Source organism: Meleagris gallopavo, chromosome 6 (assembly GCF_905368555.1).
Source record: "Meleagris gallopavo chromosome 6, MGAL_WU_HG_1.1, whole genome shotgun sequence".
In the NCBI taxonomy this organism is placed as follows: domain Eukaryota; kingdom Metazoa; phylum Chordata; class Aves; order Galliformes; family Phasianidae; genus Meleagris; species Meleagris gallopavo.
Genome location: NC_139409.1, coordinates 46959156 through 46983447, shown reverse-complemented (window position 1 = coordinate 46983447; position 24292 = coordinate 46959156). Strand labels below are relative to the sequence as shown.

Genomic DNA, 24292 nt, shown 5'->3' with positions numbered 1-24292 from the left:
ATTAGTGCATGGAGAGGAGTGTGATTCAGTTAGGTAACTGGGGAATGTGGAAGTCAGTAAACACTCAATAGAGATTTGTACATGAACTGAATGACACTAAAAACTAAGAAATTGAGAAAGAAAATAGGAAGTCAGCAAATATTGGCAAAAAGTGAGCAAGACAAGTGGTCTTAGGTCTGTTTGAGATAAGGTCTAAAGTGTTTGCAAGTAGAGCACTATGTGAATAGCAAGTATTTCTGGGGAATTGTTGCAACTGAGTAGCTGTGATTCTTACAGTACTTTAGTGTGGAATTATAGGAGGCAACTGATCTAAGATCTATTTCCTTCTGTTCCTTTCCTCCTCTTTCTCCCCAGTTCTGGAGCCCTTTGCCTTGCCTTTAGGGTAGTGCTTTGTTGAGCTGACTCAATTCACTAACCCAGCAGAAAAAAAAAAAATCTATGTGTGTTTTCTGCAGGTTTAGCTTTTCTGTGGGGTTGTGTTAATTTAGTTGTGCAGTCTGATGAGCACCAGCATAAGGATTGGGTGGGAGCAAGAAACTAGAATAATAGAATAGGAGATAAGACAGAAGTGGAGGGGTTCAGCAAAACTTGTCACCATTGTATATTCTTGTCTAAATCCTTAGGGTGCTTGTTTTACCTATCTCTAAGCTGTTGCTGCAGTTTTACAATGATCTAAGTCATTTAAATTCTAGATGATGCTGAAAGAAGTGAGAGCTGTGCTTTCACCTTGGCCATGTACATTCCTTGCCTTATGGTGACACTACCAGAGTCTGTGCAGTGGCATGGACTAAGGAACAGTTTCAGATAAAAAGCAACCCAACAAAACATGGATTCCTCTGGATCCATTCCCTGCATTTGTCATGGCTGCATGAGCCCTGTTCACAGGCTAGGAGGCAGGATGTGCATTCCTTGTGAGAAGCAGCTTGTACTCAGCTTCTACCAGGGGTGAAGCCATGGCTGCTGGCTTTCTGGTCCCCAGTGCCTCAGATTCTGGTCCTGTAATGTGGATATAGTCTTGCCCAGAGGGAAGAAATTTTCAAATAAAGAGGGAGTTCACCAAGATATGGTAAAACTTAAAGTGTTAAGTTCTTTAAGCTTTTTGGATGAAAGGCGTTGTATAAATAATGTTTGCATTAAACTGCAAAAAAACACTGTTTGAAATTTCAGGAATAGCTGTGGGAAATAATTTTACGTCTGTATAAGGAAGGCATGTTATTTTAAAAGAGGGAAAATACAGAGAGAAAAGTTACAGCGGAGCAAAGGACAGTTAGAATAATGCAGTAATTCAAGGGTTTCAGTTACACAAAATAACTAGGTCTGTGTTCTTTAGGAAAGAAGGGGATCCTACTGAGGTAAGAGGGATTCCACTCAATATGTGTGTAATTTTTGAGGGAATTGAAGGAATGGGTCTTTAAAGGCTTTTGGAACCTGTCTAGAGTGAAAGACAAAAAGTTATGAACGAGATGTGTGAGGTGCCATGAATGAAAATAAGTGAGGAGGAATTCTTTCTTGCAAAGATGGTTGTTAATATTAAGCAGCTTCCAGAGCGAAGACGAAGAAAAGTGATATCAGTACTGTTTGGGTATACATTTGAAAGAAAATATGTAGTCAACATGAGTGGATTTAAGCTATGAAAATGTCCTTAGGTGGGTTTTTGTCTTGTCTGGTTGAGAGGAAGACTCTTAGACCATGGTTGTAGGCAACACAAGAAAGGAAAACATTTGCCACACCCTGGTAGAGCCAGTTCACCATGGAAGTTATGGCATATGTTTGTTGACTGCACTAGAACATATACATAAAAAAAGATTCAATGTTTATGGCTGCATTTAAGTGGAATATATTGTATTCTGATCAATCACTGGGCTGAGGTGTTTTTATTTGCTAGCTGAATTACAGTTCCACATTTGAGCAACATTTGATGTATTATGCTCTCTCGCTTCATGCAAGGTATTATTTTGGTTGATGTTATTGTGTTCTGTTAAAAGAACACATATATTCAGTCAAACCCAGCATATATTTTTATAAGCAGATGGCAATTATAGTGAACATATATAGGTCAGAGATTGGGATTTCCTCCTTACAACCACAGCCTTCTCTTTTCCTGGATAGTTACCTCATAACATTGAAGTAGTCATAAGCAGTCATGCATACTTGAGATTAAAAATGGTTTCTCACAGTAGTGTTATACGACTAAATGCCAAACCCCCAAAGTACAGTGAATCAATAAAAATTCCTCTTGGTCTGCACTGAGTAGAGCACTACTGAAGCAAAGTGGCCATACCGTTTTATGTACCCACATCCCTCTGTGCTCTCTTGCAGGTGACGGCGTTGCAGATTTCCTCCCCCCAGTTCCAAACTGTAAAGAAAATTAGTGAGGGACAAATCTCTAAAGATTTGAAGTTCCAGTACTGTAGTTTTTCTGTTTGAGCATATTTATTCATATTGTTTTGATTTGGAAGCTAAGCTGGGAATTTCATGAGAATGAGCATTTTTGTAGGATTTATGGGATTTAATTATCTTCTGCTTGATATATTTTACATGTTGTAACATGATTTTAATAATGCCTCATGTTTGCGTTTTTTAGAACTGCATTTCTTATATAGTTGTCCATTACATGCCATGCAAAAGGCAGCCCTCTGCTTGCATGGTAACAGAGTACTTTGACTATAATCTTTTGGATTTAATTCCTTTTTTTTTTTTTTTTCTTAAAGAAAGTAGTATCTCTGAAGTCTTAGTTTGGATATACCAAAAAACGGTATTATTTCAAGGCCATTCAGACAGACTAAGGGGAAGTCTTATCTCTCAGGGCTCCAAGAGCTCTCGTTTTCCCTGTCTGTAGAATCAAGTTGATGGTACAGCTTATATTTTTCATTTGCGTTTAGGCTTTTTGTTGTTTTTGTTCAATGTATGTAGAGACTGGAGCTAACTCTCTAGTAACAGTAGATTGCTGTGCTAATTCTGTGACTACAGATTCAGTGAAGGTTCAGGAGTCGATTATTTTTTGTCTGTTAAATAAAAATCATCTGTGTAACAGATCACAAATAGAAAGATGGCTATGATCTTTGAGAGCAGCGTGGTCTGAAATACTGAGAAAGCATTTTGAGCAGAGGTAAAGAGGCCAAAAAAGAATGAGACATTAGAGGCATTAATATGTTCTGTCTCATTTAAAATGGTTATTTCAATTGAAGGTGAAGTCAGGAATTGTAAAGATACTAAAATCAAAACAAAAATAAAAAATAAGTGAACTGAAATTGCAAAAACTTTTGCTTTGAGGGAAGATTTATGTGGATTTTTAATTCATCCAAATTGCTCCACCTATCCTCAGAAACGCTAATAGTACTTTGGATTTCTATAGCACCTTTCATCTGAGAACCTCAAAGCACTTTACAGGCATTAATTTAATTAAGTTTCACAGCGCTCCTGTGAGCTAAGTAATGTTTAAGTAAGGATCACTTTGCCCAGCGCTGAAATGGAGCCACCCCTGGGGTGGAATGCGGTAAGTATTTAATAGTACTTAGCAACACTACACAACAGTTCAGGAGAAAGCATGAAGAAAGTACTGTATCCCACTGAGACTCCAAAGTGAATATTGTTAGTCAGCATATCAGTGTTTAGAAGGAAAAGTTTGCTGCTTTTCATTTCTAATAGTAGGTTAAATTCTGCCACCTTTCTGATGAGTGCGAAGAGACTAGAAACTTGCTTTTAGGTCCTCCCAAATGATCTTTGCCTAACTATAACTTAACTCACAGCTCTGAGATGCTCAGTTCAATGAGTTATCCCCTTTAATAAACACAGTCTGTGGTAATTTAATGTCTTGATAGTCAGATGCTTATGCAAAGAGAGGAGCGTATCATCCACTCTGTCATCAGCTGTGGATTGGCGGTTCCTTTTATCCTTGGAAGTTTATCATGCAGGTACCACACTGACTGATCTCAGCTGGGTTTGTAAGCTCAGAGCACAAGAGATTCTCAAATTGTGTCATGTTGCCAAAAAAAATTGACTCCCTTTCTGATGGCTCATTCAGCTTTTACATTCAAAACTCAGCTAAGGCAGACAGTGTTTGAATCAACTTTTATGAAAATCTTAGAACCACAACAAAGTGTTTTTCAATCATCACTCTACAATACATCCAACTTGCTTGCAGGGATTTTGCTGGAAGAGTAGCAGTTTATGGAATATTAACTTTGGACATGGGTAGCAAGACTTCTTACATAACTGAGGTGGAAAGAGTGAAAGGAATTCGTGTCAGTGGTGCTCAGTGATTGCTTTGGGAAACAGCTGGGACATTTGAGCTGGGACATTCATAGGTCAGCAATACACCGGTTATTGAAAGTGGAAGAAATTTACTTTGCACTGTCTGCAATGATGACATTGTCTTGAGATGGGAAGAAATTGCTCTACCTTGTGGCTTCTGTCTTTTCCACCACATTTTGCATCCCCTTTATGTATGTTTTGTTTTATTATCCCACCATGATGCTGGGTGTACATTTACAAAACAGCCGTCTTTTTTTTTTTTTTTTTTTTGCTAGCCCTCTTCATACATACTTACCCTTTCAAGTCACCTTCTCTTTTTTAACACGACATTGAATTTTTATTGTTTTTTCTAAAGTAAGCAGTATAAAGGGAATATAATGAGAAATTCTCTTCTGTCAAAGCCAATGGGCAGGTGGTTCCCATTACAAGCTCAGCTGGGGTTCCCACAACTAAACTACTCCGCTCATCTCTGCCCTTCTTGGTGAGGAGTGTGTAGAGGAAGTGAAACATAGTCCTAACAGATAAGGGATTACCTAAATGGCTTTTGTCTCAGTTTGGGGATTAAGTTAAGCTATGAATCCCATTAACATTGTAAGTCCTGTTCATGCTTGTGACAGTCACAGATGAGGACAGAATTTGTCACCTAAGGAGCAGTGTCTGGAAAGATGCATTCTCATTCTCATTGTAGGTATCAAATGTCCCTCGCTTGAACAATGGGGCCTTTTGCAGACAGAAGTGTTGTCTAGATACATGCTGTCTCCTCCCAGTCTTTCTAGGGGAAGGAAAAGTATGTGTCTTTCTGAGTATGTGTCTTTCTGAGTATGTGCCTTTCTGAGACAAAGACCTAATGGAAACCCTAGAAAACTAGACCCCAGTTTTCTCCAGCAGTGACCACTCAACCAAATCATAGAATCGTAGAATCATAGAATGGCCTGGGTTGAAGAGGACTACAATGATCATTGAGTTTCAACTCCTCTGCTATGTGCAGGTCGCCAACCAGCAGACCAGGCTGCCAAGAGCCACATCCAGCCTGGCCCTGAATGCCTCCGTGGATGGGGCATCCACAACCTCCTTGGGCAACCTGTTCCAGTGCCTCACCACCCTCTGAGTGAAAAGACAAAAATTCCAAAGAAGAAAAAATTTCTACCTGAAGTAGCAGAGTAGTTTGCAGAGGTAATAGTCTAGAGAAGATACAGGGTCTATTAGAAAATGAAGCAAAGAGATGTTGGTTGAGGTCCATGTGGGTAACAAAATAAAAATAAAGAACAAATAAGCTAAAGACCAGATCTTTGCAGTAGCAGAGAGATAAATGAGGCATGATGTGATATGATAGAGGCAGAAAATCTTGAGTGGTATGGAGGAGATCAGGAAGGATTGTTTAGTGATTTCCAAAATACTAAGAGTAGAGCTACTGAGTAAAGTATCAGGCAGCAGGCATAAAAATAAAGTGAAGATTGAAAATTGTAGAATGCCTTCCCATAGAATGTTGTGGAAAAGCAGATTCAAATAGATTCTACTCAAAGTTTGTGGCTTAATTGTGTAGGAAGAACTAATCTCAGGGTTAATAAAAAGTGAGTAAATTAAAATTATAATGACTAAGTTAGCCATAAAATGTTGCAATGGATGGAACTGACTATTTATAAAACAATATTTTAAATTTACAAAATATTTATAATTTCACAGTAGGATGTACAATTATGAGCAATAAAATATGCAATATTATTTACAAGGAAGAAAATAGGAACCACAGTTTTTTATTTCAGCAATGATCTCTTTATGTTGATGATAAAATAGAACACGAGTTCCATCCATGTAATGTCTGAAAAAAAATCTGTTAATTCTTTAAATTTTGTATTTCAGGGCTATTTTTATTCCTGTGTATATATTCATATTGAAGGAAAGCAGTGGAATTCTAACTTCAAACTTTAAGACTTCTTCCCAGGTTAATTTTCTTTATATTCCAGAAATAACTGGCCTCTGGGTCACTGGTTTTGAATGAATTTCCTCTTTATTTACACAGCCATCCTTAAATTTGGTTTTCTATTTCAGTGATGGAACAAATCTTTCTTATTGTTTGAAAGAGTTCAACGGATGCTTCAAACCAGAAATATGGGCTTAACTGGCAACCAACCTGACCTGTGGCTTAGGTACCAGGGATTATATTGCCTCAGCCTCTAGCCTTTTTGGTCACAAACTGCATACTGTGCAATATTCTTGCTGTTACTTGCGGGAGATTGTTTATTTTTATTTTTGCAAATCAAATACAAACCAGGTGGTGAAAGGCTAAATAGCTAAACTACAGTCAGGAAGTGGTTAGAAACAAAGCAACAGTAGCCTGTTGTTTCTCAGCTGGATGACCGGATCGGGAGACCTGGTCCCAGTGTCTATATTTCTAAATTCTGTATTTCTAAATTGTGAAGCCTCTGTCTTTAGTAATGCTACTTTCTGCATAGCAGCTGACAGGAATGGCTTTAGGACTAAAGTCTTCAGTAAAAGATGACATAGAAGTGGATATAACTGTGTTCCTGGTGTTGTTCTTACTTTGTTGATGAATGTTATATTTTTCTGAAATTTAATGTTTGCACCATGAATTCTGCTGCCTCAGGTCAGCCAGAGTCCCACAAATCTGGCTGGAGATTTCATCACCAGCCACTGTCTTTGGTCAGTGCGCTCCATCAGAGGTGGCAGAGATGCCCCTGTATTTCAGAAACAGCATTGAACAGTGCTCTTCCCTTTCCCTCTTACATCACAGCAACTTTGTGCAGCTACATTTCCATAATGCCTGTTTTCCTACCATGTGGGCTGAAAGGCTGTTTTTAGGACACTGCAGAAATGCCCAGTTTATCTTCATCTTCCCACAGAATGCCTTTCTGAGCTGAGAATTTCTTGAGAGAGAAGCTTATTCCACCCTTGTTACTGTGTTATGACAGTAAAGCTGAAGGTTTCTGGGGAAATATTTGCCAGTGCTTTCTACTGCAGAAAACACCCATCTTAATCAGTAGAGACCTTTCCAGTATAAAATTCCAATGTGCAGAGTACAAATTTATAGCTTATAAAACTCAGATTCACTTTGCCAGGACCATCAGCATCTCCACTCCATTCTTCCAATGACTGACATATAGCATGTGACTGAGTTCCTATTCCATCCAGAGAAGCAAATTTGTTTTTAAAAAATGTACTGTTATTTTGTAATGAAAATGATCTGGCAGTAAAACAACTTATTAAAGCAAAGTTTTATGCATGAAGAGAGTCATCTGTCTTTTAAACATATTAAAAAAAAAAGAGAGAAGTCCACCAGACTATTACGTGTCCTGTAGAGAAAAATCTGCTGAAGCTAAATGTGCATTTTTGTCTCCTTAGTTCCATAACTCTCTGACAAATGGGAAAACTATCTGTGCTGGCTATAGTTTGCTCAGATATGTACTTCACCAAGATTTAATCCTTCTAAGTACTGACAAATTGAACTCACTATCAAAGCAGTGACAATTTCAGTAGACAATGTGCGTTGGATTCAAGATCATTATCTCATACTTTGTGTGACACTAGACATGAGATAAGTGATCTGTAATGTGCATATTACAGCTACTTTTTACTTCCTCTTCTGTTTTGTTTGATTTAAAGTAGAGATGAACAAAACCAGATAATGATTTTCAAACCAGTGTATTGCACATGTACACAGCTGGAAAAAAATTGGAACTAGAAATAAAGGGCAATATTTAAAAAAAAAATTGAGCAAAGAGGTATAACTTCCTTAGAGATGTGTTCCATTCTTCACTTCAAGTTTTTACATCAAAAAGCTCAATTTGAAGTTAAGGGCTTGTTGAGTAAATTACTGGGTGAAATTCTATATTCTCTCTTATTCCAGACATCTGAATAAGTTGTATTGAGATCATCACAGCCTAAGCCGTTCCGTTCTCTCAAATCTGTGAGCAGCAGAAGATTGCTGGCATATGTTTTAATGTTACCATACTGCATTTTCTTAACTGGTGTGCCCCATTAAGGTGTAGCACTATAAAGGTTGCTTAATAATACCCAGATTCCTTTAAAATAGTGGAATTGTGCACAATTTAGCTCCAACAGTGTTTTCTGCATGCTGTACGTTCCCGTCAGAGAGTTTCCCCACCACAGAGGTGCTCTCTGTTTAGTGTGCCTGTGTCAGATGCATAACTGTGCCTTCCTTCCCTGCTGCTCCATCAAAGCCTTGCTGTGGTGGTGCAATCTGAGGTTGTGTGGTGGCTGACAGAATCTCCCTCTTCCTTGTGCTTGTGAAGATGAGGTTTCCCAATTAGTACTTCATCCAGAACTACGTATTTAAAAAAATCCTCTCCTGATAATTTCATCTTGAAAATGTGCACCTGTTTTTACACATCCTTATTGTAAAGTGTTCACTCTATGGATTCAGTCTCTTCTCATCACCTCAGAATCCTGGCTCTTTGCTCGTTCTCTCCTGTCAGTGAAAGTATCATCCACTGGGCAAGATTATTCTTGCTGTTCCAACTGAAATCTTGAAATAGCAACTCCAGGTTGCAGCTAATGAGAATTTCCTCAAGCAAAGGTGTGGAGAAAAATCTCTCAAGCTTTGCTTCAGGTGAAGGAATAGAGGAGATAGTCATATACAGCCTAATGTAATGCTGTCTCAAAGACTTAAGCCAGCATTGCAGCTAGGCAGAGGCCCACAGAATTCACCTTCTGCCAGTTTCACATCAACCTTCCCTACGTCCTCAGAGAGGCCTAGCAGGGTTACAGCTCTCTTGCAGGATGGCAGCAGTGAGCTGAGGCATGTGGTGGAGACCCTTGTGCCAACACTGAGTGTGTGCAGAGCTGTGCCCTGGGCTCCTGCCAACCTGTCAGCCATGTCCACATGGGACAGAACTTGCTCTGTGTCACAGAAACCTTGGGATTAAATCAGACATCTCCAGCTAAAGGGCATTTTCAATGTCATCTTTTCAAGTGATGCAATTTTCAATACCACTTTTTTTTTTTTTTTTTTTTTTTTTTTTTTACAGAACAACCAGGGTATTTTTTTCAGAGATAGTGAATTTAGTCCACCTTTTAAAAATTACATTGGCTTTTCGACACATGGCATTTAATAAAATAAATGAGTGGTGCAAGCTATAGTTGCTGTTCTATTCAAATTTAATGCAAACCTCTAAAATAACTATGCTTGGTTATGGATGTTTCTCCAAGCTGAGTATATAACTCAGTGTCACAGTGTGAGCCTTTGATTTTGAGGATGTCGATTCTCAACAATTACTCATTGGAAGCTACTCTGTTTAGCAGGAGGCCAAGCAGAATATGCACACATTGTTATTTGACACAAAATAGAACGTATTTAAATGGAGTATTTGGATTTTCTGAACAGAATTCTCCTAAAATTATAACTTCAAAATATCCAATCATTTCATATCTAAGAAATATTTTCATTTTTTTAACCTTCTTTGAAACCTTGAATCATCATAATATTTGCATTTTGTTCTTCTCTCCATGCCCTTGTTGAACCTCCATGGCCAATTTCTGATGCATTTAAAAGAGAGAGACATATCTCAAAAAATAATTGCATAGAAATTTTATGGAAATTGTCAAGTGATAGTAAAGGTAAAGTTCAGATTTCTAGGGGAAAAGTTCAAACATAAATGTAATAGCTATCTGTTCTATTTGATGTGGTCTTGTGTAAGCACAGCCTTACCTCAAAACCAGCCTAATTTGTGGATCTTGCTCAGGAGGAAATCAGTTGACTTGAAGGGCAGCTGAGGGTACTGTGAGATGAGATGAGGGCACATAGGTGGATTTAGTTGGACAAACTGTGGGAAAAGGAGCATGCAAATCTCTGAAAGAAACACATAGGAAACCTGACCATTCTTTCCGTTGTTCCTCATAACCACAGTTCATTTTACAGAGACACTGCCAAAATGAAACTTCCTAAAAAGGCTCATTTTTTAAAATATTATTTTCTGCATTTTGATGTAGCTGGGAATGAAAACGTGTGATAAAATCAAATCCTTTCCATAAAGCAATCATTCAACTTTCGTAAGTGAGATGTAATCACAGACCAAAAAAAAAAGAAAGAAAAAAGGTGCCCAATTTCATTACATTGCAGCCTCTCTATCCTTCAGAGTTATATAAGGACCTGAAAAGAAGTGCTTCTGCAGACATAGGTTACAGTTCCACTCCTTGGCAAACACAGTTTCGAAAGAAAGCTGTTTGTAGTCTCATTCTCCATTTTATTGTTTAATAGCAGCCAGGAGCCAAATTTAAAAAATGATTGAGAAAATAGATACTGTGAGAGTGAAGGAATGAAAGGTGCCAGAAAATTAACTCATCATTTAATACTTCAAACTGTTTCAAGTTGATTTATAGTTTTTATTTTATCCTGAACAAGTTCAGCTATCAGTAGATTTACCTTGTAAACTCTTGCTTTATCTTTGTTTTTCTTTCTCTTTGCTACAATTCAACATGATGAGATGCAAGCTGCCCTTTTATCTTCTTCTTACTTTTAAATTAGCAAAAAATGAATGTGGTAAAAGTTTTCTTTCTGACTTTTTAATGAATGCAAAGGATGATGCTATCTACTGTTTACAGTGTTAAAGAAAATGGTCTAAAGAGTGTCTTCCAGCTATCAGATCAAATATAAATAATAGCGACAGTGCAGAATTTGGCAGAGTGAATACACATACATATCTACATGATTATCTAATTATGTGCTATCATGTGGGCATATTTACATCTTGAGTTTTGTTTTCAAGTGTAGCATCCTCTAAGATTTCACCAAGAATATAAGAAATTAGAAACTGCTGATTTCAGAAAGTTTTTAATTCTGTTTTCTTATAGGTAACGTCTACTTGTCAAGTAGAAATAATACAAGTAGAGCACAGTTCAGTAAGAAAGTGAGCTTATTATTCTTAGTTTTATCCAAATTGTACAACATGTTTTTTGATGCAATTGAGTGGCCTTGATTTAAGAGAAGTACAAAACTGAATGAGCATAGAGGCCTTATTATTTATTAGTGGCTGAACTATATGCTCAGAATGATGAGAAGCCCTTGTACTGCTTCCCACCTGCTTCCAATTGCCCTGCTTCTATAAGCATTGGCTTTGCCGTAAAAAGCTCTCCTAGAGAAATTCTGTTCTTTCACGTTATGTATAGTTGAAAGGCTGCATATTTCTGCCTTTCACCTGCATTGGTTGTGTAGACAAAAGTTGGGTACATTTTATAAAAAACATTAATAAAGATACTATTGCTTGCAGTCTTCTGGTGTCTTAAATATAGCTTTTTTTCAGGAAAAAAAAAAAAAAAAGTGAGATATTTTGTCCTCAGTAGACTGAGTGGTCAGGACCCCAAGTGTGTTAATGTGCAAGAAGAGTTTGGACAGCACTTTTAGATACATGGTGAAATGCTTAGGTTGATCCTCATGGGTCCCTTCTAACTGGGGATATTCTGTGACTTTATGACTCTAAAATCCTTTGTTATGTTGTATGTTACTCTTGTGTTTTTGCTATTGACCAAAACCTACTTTTAAGGAGAAGTGTGTGTGTGTTTTTTTGTTTTTTTTTCTCTGTCTAATGTTTATGACTGCTTGGTAAATGTTGACTTTTGGGTGTGAGAAGTCTTAAATAAGTTCTGAATTCAGTTCTTCTAAGTTCTAACGATATGATGAGGGATCAAATTCACGTGTTAAGAAAGAGGTCATTCCAGTCCATGGAAAGTATTATTTTCATTGAAAATACATGATCAGACAGACTGTCGGTGATGAGCTTTCCATTCTAAAGATATTTACAAAACGGGGCTCGTTCACCAATTGGAAGGTACTAGCTCAGAGATAAGATTTAGTGAGGGCATAACCATAAATCCTCAGTCTGATATGGCTGATACTCAGCTCAGAAACGTTGAGCACAGTAACCTGATTTTGATGGCTTTGAAACTAACGCAGGGTTTGTAGAGGAGCTGTTAAATTTCAACTCACAAAGTCTGTGTTCAATGTGCAGCTCTGTCCTGGAACTAAAGTTACACTGCACGGACTGGGCATTTTAGATGGCTTTAGCCTGATCTGGGGTTAAAGAAATAAAGTGTGAATGAAGTGCAGTTATCAAATACTCAGTCAAACAAAAAAAAAATAAGGCTTTCTTTTCATATGGTCTTGGCTGGTTCACATATGCCAGAGGAGGAACTTAAGTATTAAGGGTGTTGAAAATAACTCCTAAGGCAGAAGCCAATGCTAATAAACAGTTTTGGAGGTATTGTGAAAGGTTTAAGTATAGTCTGGATTATTGCTATTACTATGTTAAATTGCAGCAATCAAATAGCCAAGCATTGCTTTGAACGATTAAGTGGAATGACCATCAATGAAAAGCCTTCAGGCTCTGCTGCAGACACAGGGATGGGTGTGACCATGGTCAGAGCTCCCAAATGTTACTTTGGATGCTGTTACAGATACAAAGCAGGGTGTTACATGATATTTCCAGAATCTGGCAGATTTTAGTTGGGTTTGGATATTTTTTATGTACCTTGGCAGGCGTGTACAAGCCTGCAGCATTGCTGTACAGCAATTTGCATTAATGGCTGAAGTAACACCTACTGGTGAGGCAGAGGCAATCAGCTACAGGCTGCTGCTGACTTATGACTTCAGTTGACTCATGATCCCACTGAGTCTTGCAGGTCACTTTCTGCTCCCTCCCTGAGGCCATTGCCAGTACCTGTCATTGTTTGAACACACACTGATTGAGAAAGAAGAAAGTTGTGGAGAGATGTGCACATGCCTTTGAGGAAGATATGCAAAAGCCCTATATTATTTTCTTCAGCTTATTAGTTAAAATTATTTGTTCAAATGTATAAAATCTCATGATGGATTGCAGTGTTAGAGCTCAGTGTGTCAAAAGGGCACAGAAGGACCTCACAGAAATCATTAAAGCTGTAGTTAGACTTTGTTATCCTCCTTCTCTTTACTCCATCTCTTGTGAAAGTGCCCGGATAAATAAATAAATGAGATTTGAAATTCATTGGGTTTGGGTACTGTCACATGAAGGTGGCATTTCGTGTGGGATAAAGAGATTTGTAGATCTGTTTTCAAAGAGTGAATAAAGGTGGAGAACATTTTGGTTCTGAAATTTGGAAGGTAAGAAATATTTCTAGGAAGACATTCAAAAAGTCTTGGCTTCCATGGAAAGTGGTGTTGCAACATCTGAGAAGACAGGTATCTTGGTATGGTCCAGTTTTGTTTTACAAGCATTCTGTCATTTCATGTGTCATCTCATTCATGATGTGTGATAGATAGGAGAATAACTTATTGTTTTTTAAATCTGTAATTAGTTAGTTCGTTAGAAGTGAGTAGACATGATTTTCCAAACTACTCCATGAGGACTCGGTCTGGTTGCATATACGGAATTCTTCAGGTAAACTGTATTTTTGAATTTGAATTTGAATTCTCCTCTGTGGTTGAAGAAGATCTGGCCAGGTCGTGTGTGAGCTGGTAAACTGTTCTGCCATGCTTAAAGGGACTTTGTTTTCAAAGCTTCTTGGTAGTCCTGCTGCAGTGCACCAAGTGTTGCTAATACTTGGACCTATTTCAAAAGTGCCCTTGTCTTGCTTGTGAGAGAAGAGTAGATGCTCCCCTAAGTAGTGCATCTGAGACTTTGTGACACGTTGGTTTTGCTGCTCATATGCTTTAATGTTTTCTTGTCCTTCATTTAATGCCATGATTTGATCTTTTCATGCAGAATTGAATGAGTGGCTCTCACACTTTCACAATCATGGATTTCTGCTGGCCCATTTCTTGCAGATGATCATATCTTTGCAGTTCTAGAAAGAACTGCAAGATTTATGTTTATTTTCCTGTTTAATGCTGTTTCACCGGCTGCAGACCATGACTTCACGGATGACAAATTGGAAAACTGTTACACAGCATTGAAAGTAAGGGTTAAAAGGCAAGAGTGGTCTGTAATTTAACTCACAGCTTCTCTCAAAGCATATTACACATGATGTAAATTGCCGTTCTTCCAACAAAATCCCTCATTACAGAAAGAAGAGCAACAACAGCAAATACACTGGGAGAGAAGCAATTGCATACAACCTGTTGCAAGATCCTAGCAGCAGACAATGTGGAACTGCCTCTGCCTACGTTTTGATAAATCTTCATCTACTGTATTTAAATTTCAATTTTGCTGCAAGAGAATCTGTCTCAATAACTTCTTAACTTTTTTTCCCCCCCAGACTATCACCTTGAGAGTCCCCAGTAGGGCTTTTGTAGCTCTGTGTGAACTTTGATGTTAAGCTCTCCCGCAGTGAGAGATCAGAAATACCATGTGTAGAAGCAAAGACTCCTTTGAGAACACTTTGGAGACAAAAAAGCATCTGTTTCTTAAGGAAGTACAAGCAAATTTGTATCAAATTAAATGTAATGTGTGATTAGGTATTTCCTTGGGTGATGTCACTAGGTTCTTTTTAGAAGGGACAGAGGAAAGAATGATACACAAGGCATTATTTAGGAAAGCATTTAAGGCTGTGCTTGGATTCTTTGTTGGGAAAGTGCTTAGGCATACACCCAGCTAATATCATTATTTTCAACACAGTACTGATATGTTTAATTCTGCTGCTCTCAGTTGATGATATGCTTCAATGATTGGAGTCAGCTTTCTGAACTGGAATTGCAGCTGATTCAGTATTGTGCATAAGTGATTGACTGCTCTCCCAGTGAGTAAACATGAGTCTAACAACTCTGGCCTATGAGCTGCCAAGTAGGAATAGATTTATGTTGTTGAGGAAGTGTTTCACTGACTTGAAAGTGGCTTGTGAAAATGTGAATCTCTGCCTTCTTGGGAGGCATACAGTATTGCTTACGTAAATAAGAACAAATAACAGTGGGCTAGATGCTGTCTTCAACCATAGATTTGTGAGCCTTATCTGTATCAAGTATGGAAGAACAGCATTAATTTGGGTATAAAGAAGACTGTTGAGATTCCACTGGCAGGCACGTTACCTTCAAGCATGACTGAACTGTCTTTAGTTTGTCTCAGGTGGATGAGAAGAAGACTAAAGGTAAAGCAGCCCCAAAGATGGCTCTTTCTCTGCTATACAGCTATAGCTGCTGAGTCTAGAAAGCCTGACTTTCAGACTTCAAAAGAGATATTTTCTGGGGGCATTCATTGGCAATAATTGGTAACATTATGCTGCTCATATCAAAATAAAATAGGAAATCAACTAACAGCTTAAAAACTTACTGTGAAAATTAGGCTCTGCTTCTGCAAGTGTGTACATGTTTGAGGACTCCTTAAGTTTAGTGAAATTACTTATACATAACTGCAACGTTTGCAGTATCTGATCTTAAATATATATTACTATTAAAAGTAACTTTCTGTGACATTACACATTAACTGTGTTGGAATTTGACATTTCATTTCTAAACATTCTAAGTTGCTGATTTAAATTAGAGTTGGACTCAGTGATCCTTGTGGGTCCCTTCCAACTCAGGATATTCCAAACTTCTTCCGAAGTTGGAAAGAACTGCGATGTGATTGACGAATTGAAACACTGCACAACAAAGGATTCCTTTCTCACTATATTCCAGTGTATTTTCTGGAAATTGTTTACCACGTTACAACTCCTCTCCTTTCTCAAAGTATCTCTCTTTGCATCTCCAGTTTGATTCAGCCACTCCACCTTATTGATAATATGTAGATAATTTTAACTTTATATAACCACTGAAACAAAATAGCTTGCTCTTTCCTAGCATCACTAGAGTTCAGTTCAAGAAGAAGCCTGTGATCTAAGGCAGTTAGTTGTGTTGCAGTAGACCAACTTATTTACATGAAGCCAAATTTCTTATTTTCAGCATTGTGCTTGCAGTGAACAGTAATTTGAATATAACTTTACTGTGGAAATCCCATTGCAGTTTTCTGAACATTTGCAATACTGAATTGCCTGTCTATAAAAGTTCAGCTTGTTTTCCCTGAAGTCACAGAAAATGATGAAAGCTATATTACTCTCCTGCAGTCTGACTATACTTAGTTTTTATTGCTTCCTGAGTGCATGAGAAAATCCATACATTTAAAACTGTTACTTTCATCATTTCAGGCCTTAGTTGGAGGCATGTTGGCTTCCAGCAGTCTTTCTGGAGGTGCTAAAAGGCTCAGGCCTGCAAAGTGCTACCCTCTCTCTGGTTCTGCCAATTTTGGTGTGAGCATGGAGGGCTCAGAAACCTCTTGTTGTTGTTCAGGAATGCACAGATTTGGGCCTTAATAGGATCGTCAAATTTGAGTTTCTTTACAGCTTTTGTGGTGAGTATTGAAATTGCCATTCTAGCTACTATTATGAAGATAACTTGGTAATAGTAGCTAGACATATCCAGAGGCATAGTTTCCATCTGTATTAGACAAGACTGATATCAGTGGAAAAGTAGTAGAAATAAAGATATTTTAGTATAGAAAGCTGTTAAGGCAATTAAGAACACTTACCAGAATACTTACCAAACTGCTGTCTCATTACACCTCTACTCCCCAAAAATCATCCTTTGCATTTGCAAAGGTAAGATTTCAGAAAAACAAGCAAGTGTGCAGTTAGACAAGAATTTATCTGTTGTTTGAATACAGTCTTTTTTATTTTGTTCTTTTGCTTTTAAGCCAACACTGAGACTTATCGAGAGATTGCACGTGGAAAAAAAAAAAAACTTGTAGAGAATTTTTCTCGTATAGTGTAGCTTAAAAGGAATGTGTGAAATTCAAGTTTGGAAAGTATTACACAAAAGTATTAGTTTTCCTTTGTTTTTCGTTTCCGTCTTCTTTTTTTTCCCCACATTTTCCTTCAAAATTGCCTCTTTACTGAACCCTTTCTCCCACAAGACTCCAAAGGAAAAATGACATCAAAGCATAAAATCCTGTCGTATGTTATTTCCAGAAGAATCTGTGGAAATCTTGAATGTGATTTTATCATTCTCACTCTAGTGTTCCATTGTTAAAAGGAACATCATACTGATGAGTGTTCAGCTGCTGAATGCTTGCTGGTAAGCAAAACTAATGTTTCTTTGAATATTACAAAGCACGTAGGAATCTGTAGCACCTCAGATTTGTTGTATGATAATAGGAATTAGAAGTGGAAAACTCCTGTTATATCAGCTTGACCATCTCCTCGACACTGCCAGATAGTTGTCTTCATTGCAGTATTTGGTCTAATTTGCAAATGTCATAAGTCATATGGCTTCCATCACTTCCCTTGGAAGAATATGTGGTATTAAAGCAAGCTGAATATTCCTTTCCTTGATTCCTTTCCATCTTCTTGATGCTCTTTGGTATCTCTTCATTGCACTAAACAATTCCTAATGTTACTTTGCCTGTAGCTATTTTCTCTTTTGTGTTTTCTGTGGAATCACACAATTACTTGTGCTGTTCTATTTGGATTTTATTCCATTTTGTTGTATCTTTTTGGTACTGAGAAACCATGGGCTTATATGTACTGTTCTCTTGAGACAATAAAGAAAATCTCTACTGGAGAAAGTCATGTTTACATAACTTATTCCGTGGCCATAGAAGTTATACTTGCAATAGAAGCACAGTAAGTCCTGAATAGAAGCAGCAGGTCATAAACACTTGCCTGTATCAGACTCATTATTCATAAAAAAGATGCTGTGATGTTTTTTTTTCCCCATATAAATCCAGAATACTTCTTAATCCACACTTTTCTGAAGTTGATGTTGGACAAAGCCTAATATACTTTGCTTGTACATTTGTTGAAAGCTTCATTATGGCAATTATATCACGAATGAAGGATAACTGTACTGCTTTGACTTAAGACAGAGGCACGTGTAACAAGTGTAGAGCCCTGTGAATGTTTTTAAAAAAAACTCTGACTAAATCATAACACATTGGAAAATGTGTTGTTTTGTGACAACCTCCAAAGATTCATTTAGTTTTCTCTTTTTCTCCTGGAATGAAGTATTTTGCCTAGGTTTGTGATCTGTTAGCTGTAGGAAAAGAAAAATAAAAGAAAGAAAGAAAATTGGGGGAGTTTATTTACGACATTTCAGTGTGAAATGAAAATCCGAAAGATTTTGGAAATATGAAAAGTGCTTAAACAATTTACAGTTTCACAGCCAAATAGATGGGACAAATTCAGCAGGAATCTGACATATGGCTTGTATGACCTACATCTGCATCTTTCAAAGTGAAATATCTCAGCTGAAAAGTTTGCTTAATATTAGCTGAAGTTACAGAGGTAGATGATGAATGATGATATTATCAGGGAGATTGTAGGTCTTCAGATGTCAATTATGAGATGTGGCCGGCCCGTAGGAGTAGAATGTATCTGTAATATGTGTCTCATACCCATGAAGGATCTTAGGTCTTCCTGCAGACTGTTGCTGGGTGGTAGATTCCCTGCCATTCATATGAAAATGGTGGAAAATCTTGCCCTAGAGCTAACTTACTCCTGGTGTTTTGCCTATCTGTCATGGTGATTACTTCTGTGGGGAAAAAAAAAAAAAAAAAAAAAAAAGGTTTTGTTAATAGTCAGCTGTCCAATCTGTCTGTCTGAGAAGTCAACAGAAGAGCACAATGAATCAAGCAGGCAGAAGATCAGCTACTATGGCATTGCTTCTCCCCAGGAAAAAGCAAAGAATTCTATCTATGCTAAGAAAGACTCTGGTTTTAATTTAGTTTAATCCATCAAACCTTAATGTACATAGCCCAAATGTATATATAGTTTTCTGACAGTAAATTATTAAAGAGACAATGTTTCTGAAATACTTGGTAGGACTTTTGGTAGCAGGACCTGCATGGTCAGATATAAACTTAATGAAGAATAAATTTAAGCATTGACATTTGTGTGGCCATAACTAAGTTTCAGTTTTTTCTTGTGCCTTGGTTTTTTCTTTGCCTTAGAATTCACTGGATTAGTGTGCTGCCCTAACATAAGCTGGAAGCTAATTAGAAAGAACAGAGATTTGGCCACTGAAGGACAAACTCATTTTTAGGGATTCACTTCCCAGCAAGAAATAATCTGTTCAGGCTGAATCATAAATGTGACTATTTTTAAATGAAAACAATAAATTCTCTAAAACAATTTACAAGTTTTCATAGAAAAATACCAAAGATTTGGTAGCTGATTGTGATAAGCCAGGCGTTTGGAGAAAATAGGCACCTTTCAGTCAAAATTCGGTCTCCACTGAAAATGCATTTCTCTCACTAATGACCAATTACTTTATTTCACGACAGATAAAACGCTTTTTACACAATTTGTCTCCCTGCAAGCACATTCAGTTTGGTTTGTAATAATTTTTTGATGATTTTTTTTTCCCTAGTTGTTCCTGAATGGAGTTCAGAATACTGTTATTAGAGGGCTGCTTAGAAAGCTCTGTTACTTCAAACTGGCCATCATCCTATTCCTCTAGTTCTTCTTTCCATGTTGATAGTTATGAACATAAGCTAGATCCTTTTTTAGAATATGCTTATTCCCAGGTTAGTATTTATATATATACATATATATAAGTATGATAGTATACATATATGATTGTATACACATGAATAAATAAGTAAAAAAAAAAAAAAAAAAAAAATCACCATGGTTATTAGAAGAACTTTGTTCCTTGGAAATTTTTGGTAATGTTCCTGGTTGGTTTTCCCAGTGTTCAAGTTTTGTAATTTTACAGTAGATAGATTTCATGTGTATTGGGCATTTTCCAAATATAAAGCAGAAAGATGTGAAGAAAGTACAGAAATGTACAGCATTATATAAATATAGGAGTCTGAACTGTTAACCATTTACAGCTTGAGTACTTTAGTAGTCCTAAGATCTGTGACCTGCTGCATACCTCTTTACCTTTTCCAAAAGAGATGGGCAGTAATTCAATCTACTTGTTTATTCCTGCTGGCAGCTCTAATGCTTTTTGGGTGATGTGGTTCTCGATAGAAAACTTTGTACTAGAGATGTGTATGGACATATGTGTGTACAAAAGAAGATGTAATAAAAGTTTAAGGTATCAGTATTGAACAACACAAGCACACCACAGATTATTCATTATCAGGATGAAGTTAATGAAGTTACTGTGACTTTCCCTAATGTGTCCCTTTTCACACTCAGCCTGAATGGCAATAAAGCCCATGTCTATAGAATCTCCATTGAGGATTACAGCCTAGGGACACAAAATGCTCTGGAACTTTGTGAAGTGCTTACAAGTTAATTATAAAATAATAATCCATGAGCATTTGTTAATTGTTGACACTGTTGTTACTTGTTGCCTCCTTGGTGCTTGTTATCTCCCTTGTGTTACAGGGCTATTACGTGTTACACTGCAATGTCAGAATTAAGTCAGAATGACAAAAGAAATTTTAGCAGGGTTTATAAACACTGTTAAACTCAAGGTAAGGGCTACCGTGCTATTTTGCAGCAGTTTGGAAAACTGAGCTGATACTAGCTTTGCGTAAATTGGACCTGTGGTATTGCAGTTAGGAGAGGACGTATTGAAAAGAGAGTGATGGAAACTGCTGTCTCACATTATCCATCCTGTGGTGTATATAGCCCCTTAGGACAAAGAAGAGTTCATCGAATGGACTCCTTGCTTTCAGGCACACTTGCTAAATGAAAAGCAAATTTCTTCTATTTACCCAGTTCTTTAATGAATGACTCAGTTCATGCTTCCCACTCATTTGTCTACCATCACTCCCCTTTCAGATTCAAAAGTCTGATCTTTTCAAAATTATGTATGCAGTGATCAGTGGCTCACTGGTGACTTGAGAGGGAACGGTAGAGCTCACTTTCAGTTTATTATTCCACAGAAAGTGGTATCAAATACTGATCAAGTCCAATTTCTCATGTAGAAAGACACTGTAGGAAAGTTTGTGGCTTGTCCATCATGATGGTCAGTCTTCAGCACTGCATTAAAGTCAGTGGTTTCACACTAATCCCTTTTGCACTCCAGGCTAAATTGGGATAAGCAAGATATTGTTACATTCTTAAACTTTCTGAAAAACCTTTTGGATCGTGTCCATGGAATAAAGATCATATGCTAAGAAAAAGGAAGCTGTATATACTTTCTCAGGCAGTTTATAATGTTAATCACAATTATTAGCAGTGAGAAGATGACATTCTAAGAAGAAAATTATGATTTCTGGAAACATGACTTGAAGGTGCTAGGAAAAATCTGTCTTCTTTTGTTAACACACACACACAAAAAAAAAAAAAAAAGCAAAAAGAGCTATTCACTTTGGCTATTTGGAACTTTATTTTTGCATCCAAAATTTTATGAAGAAGTTACTTGAAAACTATAGTTTCTTCTAAGGCTGTTTTATGTCTGATCTACAAATAGCAAAATTACCCGTCGGGCCATGAGATGGGGCGTTTTTTTCCTCTTTTCTTTTTGGTGGGAAGAGCTGAAGAAAGTGGTGCCTCCCTTCTCTTACTCTGAACTCAAAATAACTTTTTGTTCTCTTGTTTTAACAGCCCTTTTTCTGAGTCACTGTATGAAAGAGAGACTGGGAAGTGTTGAGTACCGTAGATTAAATACTTCAAAGCCAACTTTGAGTTAGTTGTATGCATGCTTCAGAGTAGACTAATGTACAATAGTATCCAAGAAACTCGGCCAGTAATTCATCAGAGTCCAAAATGTTCTCCTTAGGATGAATCATAGCAGCATAAATGATAGGATTGGAGAAGATCCCTTAGGTCATCCAGTTGAAAGCTGTGTATCTTCTTCACTAATCCCCACTAGGGTTTCTTCTACCCTATCTTGACAAACCTCTCAAATCCTTGACTTATCCACCTCCCTAGGTAGTTTCTTCCATTGCCTAATGGTTTAACCTGAACATCTTTAAACCTTACACCATAATGCTTAGTATGAACAATTTATGACTACAGAAAATGATCCTTTTGCCTCCCTTCTGCTCCCTTATTCCGTCATGCTCAAATATCATCCCTCCTTTTAATTTATTTTATTTTTTTTTAATTTCAGGAAGTGTGTTTGGTTTTTTTTCTTCTGTCTTTGGTTTTTTTGGTAACTATAACTGATTTTCTTTGATCTTTCGGTTTTCAGTTTTCAATGGTCAAAAATACATTTTAATCTACAAATGAACTTTCTGTGACTCAGTTATATGTAGTATGCATTAAGTCATGCTTTTTGAAGGGTGAATTGGCATGACTGAAATATTCCATGTCTTTGCTTATAGAAATGGCTTTCACAGGGCTGCTAATGTGCTCTGACTGAGAAATGCACAGCATAATTTGAGGATTTTATTAACTGGATGAAGGTAGACTCTATTTTTAGCTTGAGATACATGCAATCTCATGTTATTTATCAGGACATCAATTTAATCACATGCTTTAAATTTTGAAAACTTATCTCCAAAAACTCTGGGTAGGGGTTGCCTAGTGCACAAGGGTTAAAGTTTATTATGGTTATTTCCAAAAAGCACTGTTTCCCAGTTTGTAACTGTTGAGGTATAAACCCTTTAAAATACATTTTTCTAACTGTGCGTTCTGTTGGGATTTTTGTATTATCTTTAAAATGAAATACTTAGGTTTTTCTAATGGGAAATATGGAGTAAAATGATGAGATAAAGACTTTTTTTTTTTTTTTTTTTTTTTTTTTTTTCTAGTTGAAATAAGATGGAGGAGCCTTCATCTACAGAATTTTTAATTTTATACCAGGTATTTCTTCGGTTCTGCCTAAGCTTGTCAGGATAAACTGATGAGAAACCTCTCTAATGTTAGTCATGCTACAAATAGCATGTGGCTACTTGTAGTTAAAATAATGTAAAATTTATGTTGTTCTCCTGGCTGACTAATAAATGCTGCGTATTGAAAAACATAGGGTAGAGGTGGGAAGGCTCATGATTGCAAGCTGTGTTTTCATATTGCCTCCCATTTTAGAGTTACACAATAAAAATTGCTGCAGTCTATACCTCATCTGTCAGTTCATCTCTCCCACAATTTACTCATGTAGAAGTTCTTCGACTGACGCAGCAGTATTCCAGGTTACCCATAGTTGTATATAGTGCAGTCAGGCAATGCTATGTGATGCTGAAGTCATTCCTGCTATATTGTGTCAGTTTTGCCAGCCCGTGATTACAGCTAACATATCACGTTTAGCTGATCCACTGTGTTTCCCGGACTTGAAAGTAACCATTCACATTCCTCATTTTGGCACAGCAATTTACAGAAATAGACACGGGAATTATTTGCAAGAAGTCCATGTCATGGAAGTAGCAGTCTGTGAAAGGTATGCCAGCTGCTATTTTATGTCCCCAATAATTATTATTCTTGCTTTATAATTTTAGAATTGAATTTTAATTGTTAATCTTATGGCTTTTTTCTACTAAAGGTAAAAATACATTAGGCAATTATAGCCTTTTCACGAAGATTTCTTCTCTCTCAGCATTCTTCAAAGCCTCTCCGCTATTTTCTTCCTGTTTATCTCCAAATGTCCTCTAGCTGAAGTCCTCAGATGCAGTTGTGCACACACTGTGGGCACTGTGTAGTAATTCTGTCTCTCATTTTGAGGCGTGCAACCCAGTGGGCAGTGCTAACACACAGATCGGTGCCTTTGGGTCACTTTGGTAAATCTTTGGCCGTTCTGTTTGGAGACAAACAGCTGACATAAGCATACCACTTTTTGCTGTTTCTTAACTATGTGTGTGTCCAGCTTTCCTAAGAGCGTGCAGAAAGCAGTTTGCAAACTCTTCCTGGCTGTAGTGGGAAAGGAAGGCATTCTCCCGTGTATTTTTACGTAGCACAGAGAGCTGTAAATAGCTGCAGATGTGATTTCAGCAAAGCTACATAGTCAGGAACAGGAACTGAGGGCTCTGCAGTGGCTTCTGTGGTTCTGAATTGCATTGAGCTACGTGGCCCATTTCGCTGTGAGTGCCTGTCTTCTAAGCTCTTTCTACTGTGCTACTTCTGTGGGGCTTTCCTCAGCAAGCATCTGTGTTTAAGATTAGTCCTATAATGTATTTTAAATGGAATCTTATCTTCTCTGAGCCTTGTTAATCTCTCAGGTCCTAGAGCAATAATTCTTTCTCCTCTCCAAAGTGGCTATAGCTCATCAGGGTTTCCTACCTTCCACACA

General features: G+C 37.4%; 1 protein-coding gene across 6 annotated transcripts in view; it reads left to right on the top strand.

The window, feature by feature from the left end:
• The window catches only part of BBS9 (Bardet-Biedl syndrome 9), a 276456-nt gene that overhangs the window by 246903 nt on the left and 5261 nt on the right, over positions 1 to 24292 (top strand). The window contains exons 23-24 of one of the 6 annotated variants that reach the window (XR_014884013.1): positions 22824 to 22875; positions 23377 to 23446. The exons of 4 other annotated variants lie outside the window; for them this stretch is intronic. Coding sequence is in view for 1 of the 2 variants with exons in the window: in XM_085226609.1 (XP_085082735.1) it covers positions 23377 to 23446 (70 nt within the window). In the remaining variant the exon portion in view is untranslated. The remainder of the gene's footprint in view (positions 1 to 22823; positions 22876 to 23376; positions 23447 to 24292) is intronic. One more of the 6 variants, XM_085226609.1, reaches the window with a different exon arrangement.